The sequence below is a fragment of the Pan troglodytes genome, chromosome 13 (genome assembly GCF_028858775.2).
Source record: "Pan troglodytes isolate AG18354 chromosome 13, NHGRI_mPanTro3-v2.0_pri, whole genome shotgun sequence".
Taxonomy (NCBI): Eukaryota; Metazoa; Chordata; class Mammalia; order Primates; family Hominidae; genus Pan; species Pan troglodytes.
In genome coordinates this window covers 70025236-70046728 of record NC_072411.2, presented here as the reverse complement: position 1 = coordinate 70046728, position 21493 = coordinate 70025236, and the positions used below count along the sequence as shown (strand labels likewise).

The following is a 21493-nucleotide window of genomic DNA, read 5'->3' as shown; positions in this document are numbered from 1 at the left end:
GCTGCTCATTTGTTGAGCCAAACTGGTTTTTAATGTTCAGAATACAAAACATGGCAGGGCCATCTTCATAATGCTCTCTGCTGTCACTGGTTGCCAGGAGCGTTTCTGCGTGACCGATCCATAATAACAGCGATGATGAGAGCCACAATTAAATAGCACCCTGTGTTTGGAGCACTGGTCCTTCAGGTATCCCTTAGTCCAGTGAGTTCCTGAATGCTGGAGAGTGTGTAACATCAGTGCCATGTGTGCTCTGTCTTCTGGTGCAGAGGAAGAGAGTTACCAGCAATGGTGGCCAGCCACTGGCAAAATGGGTGCTTTTCTTCCATCCCTTTTTTCGTCAGAGACTTCCTCTGATTTGACAGGATCACACACTTTAAGCATGTTTCAGTCTTCTATATCTTCTAACTTCACATAAACTGGGCTCTTTGATTTCACCAAAGCCATTGCTTTACTTTAAATTTATTTATAAGGGCAACAATTATTAGATGGATTATCAGAAAACTTCTCAGATTCTCATGGGCTTATTTCACTCCCTGACAATTATCAAGGTAAGTCAATCCCAGTCTCTTTGTTTCAAACCCCAAGCCAGAGTGTCAGTCTCCACCTCCACATGGTCAGGACCTGTTTGCTCAAGCAATGCTGGGCCGCTTGAGGACATGCAGGGGCCTGCCTCCCCCAAATCTTGTTATGTATGTTGGGTTCATTGTTAGAAGCTGCTATAGGACTCAGTGGAGGATTTGATACCTACACTCTTGTTTAGTAGGTGAAGGGATGAGACAGAAAAGATCTCAGGGCAGGGACTAAGATTGGACTTGTAAAACACAACACCTAAAGATTATACATATTGCTGTTGATGTTTTTTCACTAATACTGAGTGCTTGCAGAAGGCACTGTCCATGCCTTCTCCTCATAGTTATGCCATGAAGTAGTTCGTGTCACTACCTTATTTTATAGATGAAGAGAGAAAGACTTGGAAAGTTAAGTAAATTGCCCCAAGGTCTTATAGCTTGTCAGTGTTACAATCCGTATTTAAACTCCAGAATGTTATCTCCAGAAACCAAGGTAGGACAGGCTGAGTCAGCCTAAGCAACCAAGTACTTTGTGCTCTCCTTTGACTCCTCTTGATGAAAGGATAGGAAAGGAGTCAGAAAAGAGGCTGTTACAAGGAGTTATGCTCCCCTGCCTTCTCTGTTCAAATAAAATAAGTGTGTTGTACACTTCAGAACAGCCTGAAACTCAGTGCACAGGTGGCTCAGGAACAGCGTTTTAGAGCCATAAATGTAAAGCTTTTGTAGCCACCCAGAGCTCTGCTACATATACCAAGGCCAGAGTAGGCCACAGCTTCTATATATTGAGTCTTGTCTGAGCTGAACCCACCATCCCAAATGTTGACTGTTGGCTCACTGCTCAGGAGGAATAGTTTCGTAGCCGGAAGTCTCTTCAATGGAACAGAGCCCTTTACCTTTCTTAGATTTTGTCCTAATGCGATATTTCCTCTATTGAGCATAGCTCTGACCTGCAAAGCACCTTAAATGCTCTCAGCCCAGAAACTCTTTTTTTTTTTTCTTTTTGCTGGTGTTACTTGAGTATTTATTAAGGGTTAAGGGTTGCTGACTTCCGTACCTAGAAATATTGTCAAGTATACTTACATTTAATATACTGCCATGCAGCAGGTAAGGACGACTATTGTATCCCTTGATTCAGTTCAACTTCATGAATATTTATTGGGAATGTACTTATGTTGGCAGACCCTGTGCCAGGTTCTTTAGGGGAGAGAAACTACCCAACATCTTAGCTCCTCTGACCCATCTCTTGAATTCTGTGTATTTGCCAAAAAGGCTTATAATTGTTAACCTTTACCATCCTTTTATTTTTCAAATGAACATTCAGCAACTCGACTTCTTCTTAAACCAAGTAATTTTCTTAAATTAAAGTTGACAGAGAATCAATGGTTATTTTATTTTGCCTCAGACATAGAGGAAAGCTCTCCTATATGTTACCCATCGGGGAAAGGGCCCTCTTATCTTTTCCTTCAGAGCTTCTTTCCTCTCTCCAGTCGCAGGGGCACTGTTTTTTAGGTTTTTGTTTTGCTTTGTTTTTTTGTACCTCCTTTCTGAAAAGCACATCTGTCACTTTACTGTGAAGAGGCAAATAGCAGGTTGTTTGCAGGATGCACTGTATATACACTTCTGAAGAGTGAGAACTTGTCTTTGTCCAGCCTGACATCCTTTATTAAATTTTTACTCAAGAGGTCAGGAAAGATAAGCTAGTCTTAAAAACTTGTCAGAAGTCAACGGTTTAGGTAAAGGACAGTCATTGAAGAAACCATTATGAAGGAAATTGTTGGGTGTATCTTTTTCATTAGTTATTCTTAGGTATGGAAAACACATTACCCCCACAGTCTTGTTAAGTCCTTAACTTGGTGGTACAGTTACACCCCTGGGTGTTGCTTATTCAACATTCTCAAAGAACAAGTTTTTCAAATCATCCAAATGTGAGTTATGGCTCTAATCATACAGATTCCATGACTCATACACAAAAATCAGCTTTATTATTTGATAATCATGGCATGTGTTTAAACACTGAGGAAAATGTTTTGAGCGTTTGAAATAAGATTACATATTATACCAGTCTGCTTTTAAGTCTTGTCCTTGGATATATCCTTCATGGTGGAGTTGACATTGCACCATTGAAGACTATACTTCATGAATAAGCACAAGGGTTTTTCTACTTTTGGCAAACTTCCGGTGCTTGGAAATTTCCAATTAGGGTGGCTGGTATCTATGCCAAGGGATTGATTTCATTTTATTTACTTTATTTGGAACCGTTGAAGGGATGATTTCTTCCCAAACCATTGTAATAATGAGTGGTATAAGTTAGTGTTCCAGAGGCCAAGAACAAATTTAGTTTTTACCAAAGGGACAAATGTTGACTTTTAAATATTTGTCAGAATCAGATAATATATTAGTTTGCTAGGGCTGCCTTAACAAAGAACCACAAACTGGGTCGATTAAACAATAGGAGTTTATTTTCTCATTGTTCTGGCGCCTAGAAGTCTAAGATGAAGGTGCCCAAAGGTTTAGCTTCCCCTGAAGTCTCTCTCTATGGCTTGTAGAAGGCTTTCTTGCTGTTCTTATGTGATCTTTCCTCTGTGCGGGCACATTGTCTGTGTCCTAATCTCTTCTTATAACGACACCTGTCCTGTTGGATTAGGGCCCACCCTAATGATCTCACTTAACTTTAATTACCTCTTTGAAGACCCTGTCCCCAGATACGGTCACATTCTGAGGTACTGGCTGTTAGGCTTTCAACATGAATCTGAACTGTGTGTTCAGCCCATAAGAAATGAGAAGGGAAAAGGCTTCATGTGGTGGCCACTTCTCAGGGCCACTCTGTGTTAATAAGAGTTGTGCGGGCAGAACAGCAGTGGGGCTTAAGAAGGGGCATCCCTGGGAAGCAGATAAGGCTGAGCTTCAGATTTCCCTTCTCTCACTTGAGGGAATCTTCAGATTTAAAAAGAAAATAGATTTTGTAAAAAACTGACCTGGAAACAGTGTCAGGTATTTGTCGTCTCTTTAAATACTGTCATGCAAATCATACCCCTTCTGGTACCCTTGCCCTTCTGGGAGATGTCACCCTAAAAGGGGCTTTCCAAGCTCTGCTCTCAGCTCTCAGGCACCCACTCCGCTCTTCTCCAGGGCGGGCCAGAGGAGTTTCAGTCCTGTGAGTGTTAGTCATTGGAGAACCACGTAACCCCAACCTCCAAAAACAAGCAGATGCATTTTTTTTTTCTTTTTGCCTTGAGAGAATCTTTGGATTTTTGGTTTGTTTAGACATTCTGCATGAAAAGTCCTGTCCTCATCCGGTCTCCTGGCAAGTGTGCCCTGATGTATTCTGGTGCATGGATGTTTCCTTCTGATATACATTAACAACCTAGCAAATGCCTAGGAACAATGTTACTTTCTGTGCAACTATGTATTTTATAAATAATCATTTGCTGAAGTAATTTCAGAAAAGTTGAACTTGAGGATTTATAGTGGCTTTGCCCAAGGGTCGTTCATCCTAGACTGTAAATGCAGTTACTTACAGGCCTTTTACCTGAAGTGGATCAAAAGGGGAAATACTTGCTCCATCTCATTCATCATCAAATTTAATTATCTTGCAATACCGCCTGTGGAAAAGTCAGGGGGATTCTGCTTACATTGCTACCCTGGAGGACACTGGTGTTAACACTTCTTATTAATTAGTTCTTCACAGTTTTTTCCTTTGATGAGTGATCATTTTCCTTTTAAATTTGCTAATCTTTAATATAATTTCCCCTGGATTCGATTACACATATACATTAATAGTAAAATTACAGGAATAGCAAAATTAAAGTATGTTTCTATTTCTGTGATTTCTTGGCTAAAGTTTAAAGAATGTATTGTCTGCTCACTTTATATTTTTTGTGATTTATGCTGGTTCTCTATGGCTAACTCACTTGATTAGTCACACACAATCTTTAAAACTTTTAAGCAAAAAAAATTACTTCTTCCCTATTCTGAAGCAACAAAATTGGGAGATTATTATTATTATTTTGAGACAGAGTCTTGCTCTGTTGCCCAGGCTAGAGTGCAGTGGCTGGATTTCGGCTCACTGCAAGCTCCGCCTCCCAGATTCATGCCATTCTCCTGACTCAGCCTTCCGAGTAGCTGGACTACCGGCGCCCGCCACCACACCCGGCTAATTTTTTGTATTTTTTAGTAGAGACGGGGTTTCACCGTGTTAGCCAGGATGGTCTCGATCTCCTGACCTCGTGATCTGCCCACCTCGGCCTCCCAAAGTGCTTGGATTACAGGCGTGAGCCACCGCACCCGACCCAAAATTGGGAGATTTAGCTGAGTACATGTCCAAGGTGTTGGCCAGACACAGAACTTCCTTTGGAAGTTGCCACATCCTGCAACCCACTCTCTTAGGTGTTAGCAACCAGCTTTCCAAGAGAGGACATAAGCCAGTCTCCTGCATGTTCATGGTAGAATGTTACTTCTGCTTCCTACAGATGGTTTAGCTAAGGGGAAAGATCTATGTCTAATCAGTACATAGACTTTCAGACCCCTTCAAATACCCGTCGGAGAAAGCAGTCATGAAATCGCCCTTTGTAGCACTTGACAAGACACTTTTGGGGCCTCAGGAAGAAGTGTGTATAGGCCATCCATTTCTCCAGGTTCTTTGAGCTCCCTCTGTTGAGGTAAATCATCAGTAAACAATGTACTTCTGATGTATTATTTCAGCTCCCAGCAGAAATGCCATCACTCAGGCAAGATTTAATATTGTGTCTTCAGCACCTGGGAGAAAAAAACTTTCATCGTTTGCACCATATGGTTGAAGACATTTATATGAAAAAGGTTTCCATCTTTTGTAACATAAGTTGAAGACATTACTCAGTGTCCCTTATAAAGGGTCTTCCATAATAAAATTTTCCTTGAAATTAATGCCAAGATAAACAAAATCTGCCTTGCATGTTTCTCTTTTGATGAAGTTAGAACTATACTATGCAACAGTTTCCCTTTTCTGCCTTAGTTTCAGGCAAGTAAAGCTAAATCCGGTGCTCAGTTGGAGTAACTGACATCTCAAGTATGTACTAATGTCTCTTTCTGCATTCCTTTTAATTAATGTCTGTTATTTTTAACAACAAAATGTTCAGTTATATATTTAGTTTAATTTTGAAACTATTTAACATCCTTCTTGCAAGAATTAAACCAAATAACTAGTTGGCAAAAACCATAATTGTCCTTAATAGTTAGAGTTTGTAACAGTTTGTGCCTTAAAGATATAAACTTCTATTGTCTTAAAAATGCATTTATCTCAGAATGTACCAATGTGTGCAGCTCCACCCACCTCGCCATATACTGTTCAGTTTGTATAAATACACCTACTAAGACATGATGTCTGGGTCCCAAATGGACACATATTAGGTTCATGTCTTATAGATGCCTTTACATTCCTGTTAGAAAGGACTTAGCGTGTTGGTTTGGGAGCCTCATGCATGGGAGAGAGGTATACATCACAGAGACAATGATGAGTCTGTGAGTTCTCTGCAGTAAAACCCACCAGACCCTAAACTTAAAGGCACAAATAATGTTAATGAAGGCTGGTCCTGTATCAGTTGATTGAAAAGAACAGTGATCTACAGAGACCCTTACATAGTAAGCATGATTAACATTTTTTCCTGCTACAACAAAAGTGTGAACTTTGACCAGACTATCATGTTTCTGCTCCTGCCTGCCATTAACATGAGTCTGGTATTTATATGATTACTCCTTTTCCCCTTTGCCCCATAGGTGAAAATAAGTTCAATAAATACATTCACTAGACATCCTAAATGCTGAAAAGGACTGCTTGCTACATGTGACATTATAGTTCCATAATCTTGACAGGAAGCAGCACCCTTACACAATGACCTGTTCTCTCCTGATTTACTATAGCTGGGATGTAACACAAGTGACTTTGTGCTGTGTAGGTGAAACATTCTTAAAATTTTATGTATTCAGCTCTGAAGTAAATATGACAAAATATTACCATTTTTAAAATTCTGGATGGTAGGCACATGTGTATTCATTGTATTACTCTTTGCACATTCCTGTATGTTGAAATGTTTTTTATAATTTTTGAAACTATTATGTAATAGAGAGAAAAAAAAGAGTCCACCATGGTTGTTTAGGTTGAAGAGTGGGTAAGGTTAGGGAGAGGAAACAGCCATGCCCTTCACCTGGCAGGCATGGAGATTTTCCAGAGGATTCTGTCAGAGAATATCACCTTAACTTAGTTTGGATTACTTCTAGATGAAAACTCTTTTTCGTAGCTAGGGAAGAAGTCTGTTATTTATATTTCTGCATGTGATTTATTCATGTGTCAGCCCTGGACTGAGTATTAGAGATCTCTCCATGAAAGGCTGACATGTGCACTGCTAGTGTCGGTGTCAGCTGTGTGAAATCCTATGCAGCCAGACTGTTTGCTCCCTGCAGGCCGCAAACCTAAAAGGGTCCTTCAGGCTGTCAAGTAGCCAGCGGGAACTGTCAGAGTCTCAAGTCTGAGGTTCCAGTTGCAGAAGAACCTGCAGTCAACCAGTGTGTGAGGCCAAATTCTTTAAAATATGTAGAGATATCTTATTTGAAGAAAACCTTGTGCGTATTTGTGTATGTGTGTGCTCATGCACACACGTGTGCGTGTACGTGTGTGTACATACATGTGTATGTGTACATGCATGTATGTATATCACTTAGTCTCTGCTTTTGTTGTTGTTAAAGGGAACAGTGTGACTTTCTGATCTATTTGACATTGATTTGGGGCTGTGTGATGCTGCATGGCTTGATGTAGACTAGAATTCCAGATGCTACTAACTACATTTTCTAGGCCAGGGGCATATTTCTGCATGTGTGGAGGTGCACGCTGAAAGGAATTTTCACTTTTTAGAAGACTCACTGATCCAAAAGACACTTTTGCAGTAAGTTAAATGTAAGGGCAAGGGTTTGGAGGGGAGGGGAAAGTATGTGGTTCAGTTGTTATTCTCACAGCCTTGGAGCATATGGCCCATGGTAGCTGGAGATACACACATCCAGGAGAGCTTCGATTTCGGGCAAGGCTGTGGGCCACAGTGCTGATAGGTTCAGCAGTGGTTCTCAACCTTTAGAGCCACAGATAGAGGGCACAAACTGTTTCCTTTCCCCTACCTTACCCACCCTCCAACCTCAACAAACTTAGTGGTTCTTTTTTCCTCTAGTATATAAGACTTTCAAAAATTATAAAAAGCATTTCAACATATAGGAATGTGCAAAGTAATAAATGCACATGTATCTACCATCTAGAATTTTGTGTGTGTGTGTGTAGAGACCAGATCTCATGGTGTGTCCCAGGCTGGTCTCAAACTCCTGGGTTCAAGTGCTCTTCCCTCCTCAGCTTCTCAAAGTGCTGAGATTACAGACATGAGCCACTGGGCCTGACCTAGAATGTGTTAAATGGTAACATTGTGTCATATTGACTACAGAGCTGATTATATAAATTTTAATTTCTGCCATCATATCAATCATGGAAGACACTTTCCCATCTATAGTGCCTCTCACTGCATGCAGCAATTCTTAACTGAGTGCAGGGGTATAACTGGGGGAAAAGTCTTCCTTTTAGAGATTGCACCTCCCCTCACCCTGCCTGCAGTTTGAGAGCCATCAGTCTAGAATAAAGAGCAGTGGTCTAGAGGTCCTGAGTCCCAGGTTCTGTTGTCATTTCTGCCGTTAATGGCTCCTGGCACAAACCTGACACCTAGTAGGTGATCAATAATGATTTATGGAGAATGGCATGAATTAACCAGCTGTGTTATCTTAGGCAAGCCACTTAATCTCCTTGGCTTCAGTTTCTTCACCTAAAGAATCAGAGAAATGGATTAGGTGACCTCTAAGGCCTCTTTCAGTTGTAAAATTATATGATTCTGTGATTGGACCTTTACCTCAGAGGAAGATTAATTTGACAGGAGTGTGAAGGATGGATCAGAGTGAGAGCCAAGAGAGGGGAATACACCTTTCTCTGAATTAGTTCAAGATTTCCTTCGCTACTAGTATTTTTTAAGCACTTACTTACATTGTTTTTCCCTGTAGTTTACATAAACTGAGCATCATTTTCTGCAAAGATCGGAAACTTGTTAAGGACTGGAACTATGACTTTTTCTCCCTATTTCTATGTGCCTCAAAATATGAGGCCTAATAATGGCTTATAGCAGTAGCACAGAGTTCATACAGTGTTTCCACACAGCTTGTTAAATCTGCGAGGGAAGCATTATTTCCCCTTTTTACTGCAGAGGAAACCGAATGTTGGAGAGGTGAAGTGGCTTACTGAATGTCATTGCTGGTAAGTGGATTAACTCCAAATTGGGCTCAGCTGACCAGTCTTCAATTCCCGAAGGAGTCTCCAGTTCTGACGTAAAGACACTGCCATAGGAAGGCCCCGGGATGAGCAGGAATACTGCTTCAGAGCAGCTGTCAGCTTGGCCACAGGAAGCTGCCCCTTTCACTTCGTGGCTCTTTTATTTCTGGCCTTCGTTTGTAGGTTCCTTCTGTGTATCCTCATATTGCCTAATCTTTTCATGTCTCATTAAGTACAGCAATTTTCCCTGAGGGCTGCACATTCGTCTGCCAAGGACTATTCCCTGAATAGCAGCTCCCTCAACCTTTTACAGCCCTTTTTCCTGCTGTTGTATGTCTTTAGCCTTAGCAAAAGCCATGTATATGTGTGTATATGTGAGTGCATGTGAAATACTCTTTACTTATTCAGTCATTTCTTCTCATCTGTGGTAGATGATGGTGGCCTGACCTTGGTCAGTAGCAGTGAAGTTTGAGAGAAACGGATGATACGAGAACTCTTACGGAGGTGTAACCTACAGGTCCTGATAGTGGGCCATCACTATCATTTACTGCCATAAGGAGCTAAGGAAGGGAAATGTATCTGAGAGGAAAAGTGATACATTCCGTTTTGGAGATGCTGTGCCTTTTGGTGTCTTTTTGGACATTGCATTGAGAGATACCATATAGGTAGTTGATAATGAATTTTCAGCTCTGGGGCAGTACCTGAGATTGAGTTACGGATTTGGAATTAATCATCAAGGGAGAGAATGAGAAGGGGAAATGGTGAGGGATGGAACATTAACACTGAAGAGACAGCCATACAGAGGTAGAGGAGTGTTTGGGGCACACAGAGAAAGGCAGCTGGGGGACTGGAGGAGACCAGAAGGAGGTGGTGTTACAGAAGCCAGGGAGAGGCACTTTATAAAAGCCAGACTTGTAAACTCTGCATTCATTCATCTATTCAACAAATACTATCTGTGTACCCAGTAGGCGGGTAAGGGATGTGCACTGGTGAAGATAATGGGTAACATTTTTTAAAGTTCCAGCTTTAGTTCAGCTCTGTTGTTCAGACTGTGATTTTGGATCTATTCTTTATCCTTTCTAAGCCTCAGTTTCCTTGTCTCTAAAATAATAGAGGATAAGAGCAGTTCCTGCTTTAAGAGTTGCTTTGAGTTTGGAATGAGATAACATATGTAAAACATCAAGCATGTCCCAGCAGATAGGAAATGCTGTTGTCTTAGTCCATTCGTGCTGATACAACAAAATACCATAGACTGGGTAATTCGTAATGACCAGCAATGTATTGGCTCTTGGTTCTGGAGGCTGGGAAGTCTAAGGTTGGGGGCTGCACCATCTTAATGTCTTCTTGCTGTGTCATGCCATGGCAGAAGTGCAAAGAGAGGGTGAGAGAGAGCAAAAGATTAAACTCACAGCCTCAAGCGCTTTTAGAATTGGCATTAATCCATTTGTGAGGGTGGCGCCCTCATGACCTAAACACCTCTCATTAGGCCCTACCTCCCAACACAGTGACATCAGGGATGAAGTTTCCAGCACATCCTTTTTGGGGGAGACATTCAAACCATAGCAGCTATGAATTATTATTTCCCCCTCTCACAGTTGAGGAAACTGGTTACAGAAGGCCAAATAAGTAGTGTGTGGTTTTGAACTCAGATCCCCATCTGCACGGGTCACATTATCTCCTCATCCTGCCCCAGGCGGCCTCCTCGTGTGAAGCAGAAGTATCTGCCCAGCTCACTGGGAGCCACAGTCCATCCATTTCTTCTCCTAAGACTGTGGGGATGGACTTTGGTTTGGTGCCCAGAGTAGGACAAGAGGCAAGCTGAACTAAAAATGATGTCCTGACCAATTCCTGGCTTAGCCTTTTTAAAAGGCCCCCTTCCTAGTCCTGATAGCGGGGAGATAGTCCAGGAATTGAGTGTGTGGGTATCCCTTTGAAATTCCCTGGACACTAACAGCTGCACCTTCACCTGGAATTTCGGGTAAAAGTAAGGAAGAAGAGGGCTGTGATGAGAAATCCTCTGCTGCTTAGGAGGGAGCAGCTGCTCCTGGGTCCCTGGGAAACACTGTCCCTGGCACTCTTACAGAGACCCTTGGTGGTGTTGCCAACCTCAAAGCTCGGGGAAATAGTTGCCTTTCATCTTCGTTTGAGAGCATCCCTGCGGTGGAGGGTATACAATGCCAGTGACACTTACTGTTTCTGATGCTCTTTGACAATGAGTGGTCTTTGGATTTCTACCGCTTTAATCACATCTGGGTCTTAGAGTGTGAGTGCCCTCATACTGCTGCTGGCATGGGCTAAGAGACAGTGATGTGAGGCTGAAGGATGCCAATAGTTCTGAGCTGGCATTTTGGCTTTGGAGCCCTCCAGGAGCAATAACTCTGTCAGATTGTCCTGACACGGTACATTAAGAGGTGCAGATAAAAGCTACATCCTGTAAAATATATACTTCAATCACACCTGCCTTCTGCACCTCCACCACTGGGAAGGGATGGGTGTCCGTTCGTGTTCTGCATTACCAGCCTCTTAGCCAGCTGCCTCGTTTGATTGTTCATTGTGTCACTTGAAGATGAACTGAAAGAACAAGAAGAAAAACTTTATGCATGCCGATCTGTATCTCTAAACTTCTCACGTTAAATAGACATAGCAAAAAAAAAAAAAAAGTTTGTCAGCACTGAACATCAATTACTAAACATTTTTTTAAAGTCAGGCTGGGCATGGTGGCTCACACCTGTAATCCCAGCACTTTGGAATCCTGAGGTAGGGGGAATCACTTGAGTCCAGAGTTCAACACCAGCCTCAGCAACATAGCAAGACCCTTGTCTCTACAAAAAATTAAAAAATTAGCCAGGTATGGTGGCACTTGCCCATAGTTCAAGCTGCTCAGGAGGCTGAGGAAGGAGGATTGCTTGAGCCCGAGAGTTCAAGGCTGCAGTGAGCAACAAGTGTGCCACTGTACTACCTGGGCAACCAAGTGAGACCTTGTCTCTAAAAGAATCCAAAAAATGAAAAAAATGAATTTCAGTTTTATAAGTTTATGAATTGTATTTTCTTTTCGTTAGGTTTCTGTGGCTTTATTTTTCTTTCCCATGATTAATTTCTCCCATGCCTTCAGTCTGTGGGTCTGTGTATCATTTATTTGACTCTTTTTAGTAGATCCTTAAAAAGAACTTTGAAGTTTACCATTTCAGAAAACTTCATCCCCAGAAATCGGTTTATTACTATCAGCAGAAGTTATATTTTATATTTGCCCTCACTAATGAATGGTAATAGACTGAATCTGGCCCACACATTAGTGTGAACATTTTAAAATTAGTATCAACAATTACAACTATGGAATGTCATATAAAATTTCGAATTTCTTTTTTCTCTGACAAATCTGAATATTGAGCAACATTGAGTCCAATCCTGTCTGGCCATAACCTGCAGGCACTGAATAGTGGTTGTCCCCTTTAGATGGGGAAGAAGCTTTCCAGCTGGCACAGTCCCCACATCTCCCTGGTTATTAATACATTCTGATTTATTCAAAGTTCCTGCAATAGTGCTTACAAATGGTGGGTAAGAGCATAAATGGGTGCAACTTAAATGAAGGGGAATTTCGTAATTTGTGTCAAATTACAAATGCATATATCCTTTGACCAAACAATTCACCTCTAGACATTTATTTTTATACTTATATTTATGCAAAATGACCTAAGAATAAGGTTACTTATTGAAGCACTGTTTACAATAGTGAAAGATTGGAAACAGTCTGTTCATAGAATGGGAACTGGTGAAAAAAGGCTGTAGCATCCCAGAGAAAACTATGTAGTTATAAAGAAAAGAATGAGAAAACTCTCTACAAACTAACATGGAGAAATTCCAAGATGGTATTATGTTAAAAGAGAGGCAAGATACAGAATGGTGGATATACTATGCTATCATTTGTATTCAATATATATGTATATTTGCTAGTACATGCATTAAAACATCTCAAGAAGTATGCACCAAATTCATAAAACACTGATTGCCCCTGGAAGGGCAACCAGGTAGTTGGGTGACAGGAGTGAGAGGGCCAATTTTCACAGAATATTTAATGCCCTATTGTACCTTTTAATTTTTAAGCCATATGATTGTATCACCTACTTAAAAAAAAAAATAAATGTCCTTTCTGAGTTCTGTATGTATTTGCATTTTCAGTGCAATGAGCTATAAGAGGCTGTACCTTACCAAATTTAAGAGTTTTTATTTTAGGATTAAAAGGATTTTTAATAAAAATTATCAAAGGCAGCCGAGTGTTGAAACTGTTACTCTCAAGTTTTTATCATTTCCTCTATAAAGTTGCTCAGACTTAGTTTCTGGCCTTAAATCATACCTATTTTCAGCTTCCCTGAAATCAAGAGTGTCCTGTGCCATATCAATTAAAGTAAATGTACTTTCAATTAAAGGTGTTAAGTATGAGTCTGAAAAGATTAATTCTTTATAAAAAGATGACCTTCAGTAGTTTGCTCCAATTAGGCATTTTTCCAACTATATTTAATCTTGATGGGACAAGTCTACTACTCACAATCAATCACTGTGATCTTTTCAAAGGCAAGTATTTTAGGTTCAGAGTCATAAAAGAATGACTTGACTATGCAGCCTCCATAACTTGAACCACAGTTGATATAGGCAGAGATTATGGGTGTTGGATATTACTTTTTGTGTTATTAATATTTGAAGCATCAGGATATGCATAGTGATATTCTGGGTACAGTTCTTACACCTCTCTTCTCATGACCTTACTAGAATAAATATATTTAAATAAGACCGATGGAAAGGAAGAGAGGAAATGAACAATGACACAAATTAATGTCCAACCAAATTCCTCATTTTTTTCCTGTCATTTTATTATTAAATACATTATAAATACTTGCTTTCCTCATGGTTGTTTTCTTATTGGACTACTTTAGTTTGAAGTGAATCATTGCTCATATACAGCACATAAAACCAAGACTATTAAGGAAATGAATGCTTGGTGATTGTTTTATGAGAACATGCAAAATCTTGGGGAATAATATTGCTTTCTCTTAAAAGTTAAAGGAATTGAGCATTTCTGTTTGTATTTGGTACCTTCAGTATGGAATTATTGGCCTTCACTCTGCCATTCATTAAATTTGTAAACTTGGAGAAGCCGTTGAACACAATCATGGAAAAAATGGAAAACAAATAATACCTCTTTGCATATCTCAAAGATTAATTATTGGAATTAAATGAGATTATATATGATATATAATAAATGATTATATATGATACATAATCTCATTTAATTATATATAATATATACATATATATGTATATTATGTGTACATGCATATGTGTGTATGTGTATACATTTATATATTAGTGTTACTTAAAATGTAGTCCAGTGACCCTGGGAGTCTTTGAGACCCTTTCAGGGAGCCCATGAGGTCAAAACTATTTTTATAATAGTAGCAAGAAATTACTTGCCTTTTTCACTCTTTCACACATATTCAGTGGAATTTTTCAATTCCTGTCTCTGTAACATTCAACATTGCAACAGCTTGCAGAAACAATTGTAAGATTCGAGCTATCCTAAGCCTGATACTACAGAGGTTTACAAAACTGTGAAGCAATGGACTCTTTTTCACTGACTTGTTTTCATTTTGAAAAGGAAAGTAATTTTTCGTATAAAATTTATATTGACATATAATGGGGTTGTCATTTTCAAATTAATAAACTTTTTTAAATTGTCAATCTTAATTTCTAATATAGTAAACTTTGATAGATATAGTCCACATAAACAAAATCTCTTTAGGGGTCCTCAATACTTTTTAAGAACATAAAAGTGTCCTAAGACCAAAAAGTTTGAGAACTGCTAATATATATGAAAGCACTATGTAAATGTGCAGTGGTGACATTGGTAGTTTATTAAGAAACTTTGCCAGGCGCAGTGGCTTACACCTGTAATCCCAACACTTTGGGAGGCTGAGGCAGGCGGATCACTTGAGGTCAGGAGTTCAAGGCCAGCCTGGCCAACATGGTGAAACCCTGTCTCTACTAAAAATACAAAAAATTAGCTGGGCGCGGTAGCACACTCCTGTAGTCCCAGCTGCTCGGGAGGCTGAGGCAGGAAAATTGCTAGAACCCGGGAGGCAGAGATTGCAGTGAGCCAAGATCTTGCCACTGCATTCCAGCCTGGGAGACAGGCGACAGAGCAAGACTCCATCTCAAAAAAATAAATAAATAAAAAGAAAGTTTAAGCTATTTAAACAGTGCAGCACACACACCATCCTCCCACTGCAGGCACTGTTGTGAATGGTACACTCCACCTCCAGGGCAGGGTTCTTTAGTCTGGGGTCCAACATGATTTCTAAATCCTCTGTAGTTACCTACAATTTTGTGCATAAGTTATGTGCGGTAATCCCTCCATATCTTCGCAAGGGTACGTTTCAAAACCACTGTGGATAACTGAAGCCAAAGATAGTACTGAACCATCTATGCAGTATGTTTTTCCCTATATATACGTACTTATGATAAAGCTTAATTTATAAATTAGGCACAGTGAGAGGTTAACAACAAGAACTAATAATAAAATAGAACAATTACAACAATATAGTGGCATAAAGGATATGTGAATGTGGTCTCTCTCTCTCAGAATATTTTATTATACTGACATGGGTAACCGAAACCATGAAACGTGAAATCACGGATAAAGGGGGACTGCTGTATCTACTTTCTTTTAGGGTGAGGATCCACAATTTTCACAGTTTTCAGATTTCCACAGGTCCTAAAAGAAGCACAGTTATAGGAACTGCGGCAGTCCCTGGTCCCATTTTAGCCCTGAGGGGAGTAGTGATAAAGTCAAGGTTGGGGAAACCTGAAGGGAGATACAAAGTTCAAGGTCCAAGGCTCTCATATCTGGGTGTGGGCTTGGACGTGTCTTGAGGTATTGGCCCTTTACTTCTCCCTGTTTTGTTTATGGAAAGGTGTGAGACTTGGGCTGGCTTTCTAGACACTGAGGAAAAGGGCATTCTTTCAGCAAGTGCCATGCCCTGTGCATCCTTGTGGGCCTCCTCGCTCTTAGTGTGGTTGGATGTGGTAGGACATAAAGAACCAAAATCAGGCTGTGGACCAAAAATGGCCCAGAGACCAGCTTCCTTGTGGTTTGGGCACAGTTCACAGAGACCAGGAGGTTTTACACAGAGCTTTACAGTGCGAATGCTCAGTTTCCCAGCTCCTCAGGAGGATGTTCAGGGTTGGGTATTCAGGCCATCTCTGACTCTGTCTTAGACACTTTCAGAGGCTCAGCTAATACTAGTTCATGTTTCCTACTGCAATTTCTTTCTTTCTTTTCTTAAAAATGAGATGAACTCTTGCTCTGCCACCCAAGCTGTAATGCAGTGGTGTGATTTTGGCTAACTGCAATACCTGCCGGGTTCCAGTTCTCCTGCCTCAGCCTCCTGAGTAGCTGGGATTACAGGGATGTGCCACCACTCCCGGGTAATTCTTGTATTTTTAGTAGAGATGGGGTTTCACCATGTTGGCCAGGCTGGTCTCAAACTCCTAACCTCAAGTGATCCACCTGCCTCAGCCTCTCAAAGTTCTGGGATTACAGGCGTGAGCCACTGTGCCTGGCTTCTACTGCAATTTCTTAAGATGTTTTTATTAACCTTAATTCTAGCATCTGTTGATACTTATAATATTTTAGTGTTCTTACAAGAATTTGAAACTATTCTAATTATAGCTCACTGCCCCTTATTATCATTTCTTAAAATTAATTTGAATGGAAAACTTGTGTCTCAGATATTTATGTATTTCATATCTCCCCAGTGCCATTTAATTTTTAAATTGCATATACATGTATATTTTTCAGTTTTGTGTAAGCCTTTACATTTACTTAAAGTTTTATATATTCATGGGGCAAAATGTTGCAAAATTGCCCACTGAATATATAAAACTTTTAAATTTAGATAAAATTTTAAGCTACCAAATGCATACCTTTTTCTTGGTGTTGTGCTACATGATTTAATGTGTAGTGCTTCTTGAATTCTGTCACTGAGACCGTCTTCCCTGTTTGTTTCACTTTTAAAAATGATTTAATAAAATAGTATTTTTCAAGAAAAAATATGAAAAATGCAATGGATACCATTTATTTTAGACTAAAGGCTTCTGAAATTTTTAATAAAATTATGTTGGCCGGGTGTGGTGGCTCATGCCTATAATCCCAGCACTTTGGGAGGCCGAGGCTGGGGGGATCACCTGAGGTCGGGAGTTTGGGACCAGCCTGACCAACATGGAGAAACCCCATCTCCACTAAAAATACAAAAAATTAGCCGGACATGGTGGCACATGCCTGTAATTCCAGCTACTCAGGAGGCTGAGGCAGGAGAATAGCTTGAACCTGGGAGACGGAGGTTGCAGTGAGATCACACCGTTGCACTCCAGCCTGGACAACAAGAGCGAAACTCTGTCTCAAAAAAAAAAAAAAATTTAAGTTTTCCTGTTTAGTGCAGATTTTATAAAATGAACATTTTGTTTTTGGAATTTTGTGATATAAGCATGTTTATATAAGGTAAATTCAATCAAATTAAACAAATCTCTTCATTATTACTGTCATAACTATCTTTTCCAGTTAACAAAATACTTGGAGGTAACCTCAAACTGTAAAATGTTATCCACATGTTAGTAGCATCTTGTGAAAATCTGAATACATGTAGTTTGACTAAACTCTGCTTCCCTAGGCTTTAATGTATTATATGTTATGTATTTCAGAAACTCCAGAAAGGAACTTAATGACATCCGATTCGAGTTTACTCCAGGAAGAGGTAAGTTTTAATTGAAGTTATTATTTTATTGCCTCAAAGAGCATTGCAGAAATTGATTACAAGCATGTGGTTATAATCTGCTATTTAAAACTGCTGTTTAATAGTGAAGGAAGGAAGGAGAGATAGATAGAAGGAAGGACTTTTGATACTTCTAAGGATTCCAAACCAAACCACAGCTGACTACATGAATCTCAGTGACACATGCGGCACAGTATACATACCAATATAAGTTAGATATATTAGCTCAACCATGAAAATAAGTATTGCTATGGTAATGCAGGCCCTAAAGGAAATGATGGTGAATGTGATGAGAAGCATACCACAGTCCTAATGAGGGTTGAGCAGCAGTGGGATCATACAAAAAGGTAACATACTTTGCTTCTGTGATCTCAGCTCAGATTACGTGAAGCCTCTATTGGGGAGTGTTTACTAAAATTTTGAAAACTCTGAAGTACAAGAACTTTCTAGCTTGATAGCTGGTCCATCAGTAAACCCTTTGACCCCCTCTGCGGTTATTACCTGCAGGAAGACACAAACTCAGATGTCCACATCTGAAGCCAAAGTGAATGGTGAGCACTTCAGGAAACTGGAGGATTTCCTATCTAATTTCACTCATGTTCAGTAGTGTTGTTTTTTTTTTTTTTGAACAAAGGCCACCAGCCAAACAAAATATTCCTGGGCAATACTTGGCCATAGGCTTACTGGTCCCTGATTGCTAGTCTTCTGTAAATGCAAAGATTTCAGGATTCCTGGTATATTTGAATTAAACTAAAATATGAAGTATCTTTTAAAAATAAATGTACAGGCCAGGCACAGTGGCTCACACCTGTAATCTCAGCACTTTGAGAGGCTGAGGTGGGTGGATCACTTGAGGCTAGGAGTGTGAGATCAGCCTGGCCAACATGGTGAAACCCCATATCTACTAAAAATACAAAAACTAGCCGGGTGTGGTGGTGCACAGCTGTAGTCCCAGCTACTTGGGAGGCTGAGGCAAGAGAATCACTTGAACCTGGGAGGCAGAGGGTGCATTGAGTCAAGATTGTGCCACTGCAGTCCAGCCCGGGTGACAGAGCGAGACTTTGTCTCAATAAATAAATGGACATAAGGCCCTGATGGATTTGCTAATTGATCTTTCTTTCCGGAGGTATCCATCTTTGACAATTTAGAGTTGGTTTATGAAATTGTACAGCACCAGCTAGTGTTGTCAAAAAGCTATCTATTTTGTCATAATATAAAAATATTGACCAGGCCATGCTGTGATAAAATCTAGTAATTATATAATAAATGTTTCAAGTACAGCAAGTAGAAAGAACAGATTCTTATTTTAAGATTGTTTCTTTTCATCTGATTGTTTAAAATTGACTATGGCAATGAAAATCAATTTTAATTTTAAGAGGTAACAAAGAAGTGAATATGAGCTCAGGACTTTTGTGGGTAACATGGCCCTGTCAGCATTACTGGACCATTGGCACTGGCTTTGGCAGCTGCTTTTGCCACATTTAGATTAACAGTCCCTGCTTCTGTTGCACAGACAGAACCCATGGCATTGTCTGCCTAATGACAGCCGGCCTTCGCTGGGCGGCAGAGCACAGGCCCATTATTAAAGGAAGCGATGTGCATATATCACTGCACCTCTGTGACTATTGATGCTGTCTGTATTCTAGACTTTGCTTACAGTAAATCTGTGTGCAGTTCACATGCATTATGCTTGTGCTGTATATACATGTGAATAAATATATATGGCACAAAATGTATAACATAAAATATTCTCTTTCCTCACTTGAGGACAAGCCCTTTGTGTTTAGTGTGCCCCATGTGCTCTGGAAACCAGAAATTAATACATGAATATTTATCCTGTTTAGGCACCAGGGATGTTAAACAGCTTAAAGAAAAATAGATTACTAATGAAACATGAAATAAGTTATTTCACACTTCTGTTCTAAACTACCACTAGTATCTTACTTACATGCATACAAAATAATTGCCTAATGGCACAAATGCAGATATGGAATATTTCCCATTTGGATCAGCCAGCAGTACCTGTTTGCCATTTTGGTATGACTCATCTGGTGCCCAGAAGTCCTGAAAACAGTAGGACATGCTGTATGCTTTAATCATTTCGGAATGTCAATCATTTTGGTACTGTTTTAGTGCTATCCCTCAATGCAGCTTTGATTATTTCATTTTTGGCTACATTCTGTGATTACAGCTCCTTACTTAAGTGTAAGATCTTACTGATACTTTAGAAATGATGGGTAACACATCCAGATGCTTCAGCAGATGACCAATCAGTAGAAATATAATGAATGACTACCTGCTATCTGCTCAGTGCCTACTAGGTGTTAGGCTCTTTGATTCAGTTCACTTATTTCCCTAAAGATTTGAGTAACATCCAGGAAGATGCCAGTTATGAGGCTGAATGTTCTAGCAGCTTCAGAAAGCTAAATCATGTTCAGAGTAGAGCCTCTTATTATGCTACCCCAACTTCCATTATTATGGGATCATTTTATCATGAAGAGACTTTATAAGGTGTTTTATTTTTATTTTTTTATTTTCTTTTTTAAAAAATAGACAGGGTTTCACTCTGTTACCCTGACTGGAGCTCACTGCAGCCTTGACCTCCCAGGCTCAAGTGATCCTTCCACCCAGCCTCCCAAGTAGCTGGGACCACAGGTACATGCCACCATGCCCAGCTAATTTTTTACGCTTTGTAGAGACGGCGTCTCCCTATGTTGCCCAGACTGGTCTGTAACTCCTGGGCTCAAGCAGTCATCTCGCCTTGGCCTCCTAACGTGCTGGAATTACAGATATGAGCCATTGCACTGGGCCAAGGTGTTTTTTGTACTGCTGGCAAAAAGGGCAAAGCCTAAGACAAGCTCATCTTACATGGAACTTTATAGTTTAGTAAGATTCCTATATATTTCTTTGCCATTTACTTCATTTTATTCCATTTCATTATGACTTCATTATGAAATGGAATCAGTAAAATGGCAGAATGCCACAGTTTCTCTGGAAGTATAAAGTGTAAGGTGTGTTTCAAATGATCTTTGGCTGCTGCATCATCATCATAGTTACCATTTATTGAGTATTTACTATGTGTCAGACACTGGGCAAGCTCTTTAAACCCCAAGAATTGTGAAACAGAAATGTACCTCCAGCTGCACACTCACACCTATATGCACACATGCAAACACATATATACACACACACACACACACCAGCCCACTTACATAGTCACCACATCTGAAGCACAGATGAAGTAAGGAAATGCAGTTTATGGTTAGGGCAGCTTTTGGTGTCACAAGCCGCAATTTCGTTTAGATGCTCATTTGATTTAGCAGCTGTACTTTCAGGTGCCCCCTGACTTTGGAAGACATTTCTGTCAAACCCCCATCTAGAGTGTTACAGCCTGCTGAGCCAGTTTCTTCTTACCAAGCTACAATTCTAAATATTTGTGAGAATATCTGAAGTCCCTGGGGACCAAGTCAGCTCCCTTGAACCGAGTCAGCTCCCTTGTAAAAACGTGGGGGCTTATAACAGTTCTTCTGAGCAACTTGCAATTTATCAATTTCTCTTTACAAAGCCTCCAAATAGAAGATTACAGTGTTATCATGTTCATTCGTAACCTTTCAATTAAGTAATTCCAGCTGTATTCACTTGCCGCAGCCTCTTTAGCCCATCCTTATGAGATTGCGAACTCCTGTCACTTATCATTGAGAAAGTACGGTATTTTATTCAACCACATTTTTCTAAGACAATGAATCTGTTGCTATCAAATGATCAATGTCATGTTAAAG

At 40.0% G+C, this 21493-nt stretch overlaps 1 protein-coding gene across 3 annotated transcripts in view; it reads left to right on the top strand.

Annotated features, from left to right (window-relative positions):
• STK39 (serine/threonine kinase 39) overlaps window positions 1–21493 on the top strand; it is a 296180-nt gene that overhangs the window by 215666 nt on the left and 59021 nt on the right. For all 3 annotated transcript variants that reach the window (XR_010149776.1, XM_063790544.1, XM_515880.6), the window contains one exon: window positions 17644–17696. Coding sequence is in view for 2 of the 3 variants with exons in the window: in XM_063790544.1 (XP_063646614.1) it covers window positions 17644–17696 (53 nt within the window). In the remaining variant the exon portion in view is untranslated. The remainder of the gene's footprint in view (window positions 1–17643; window positions 17697–21493) is intronic.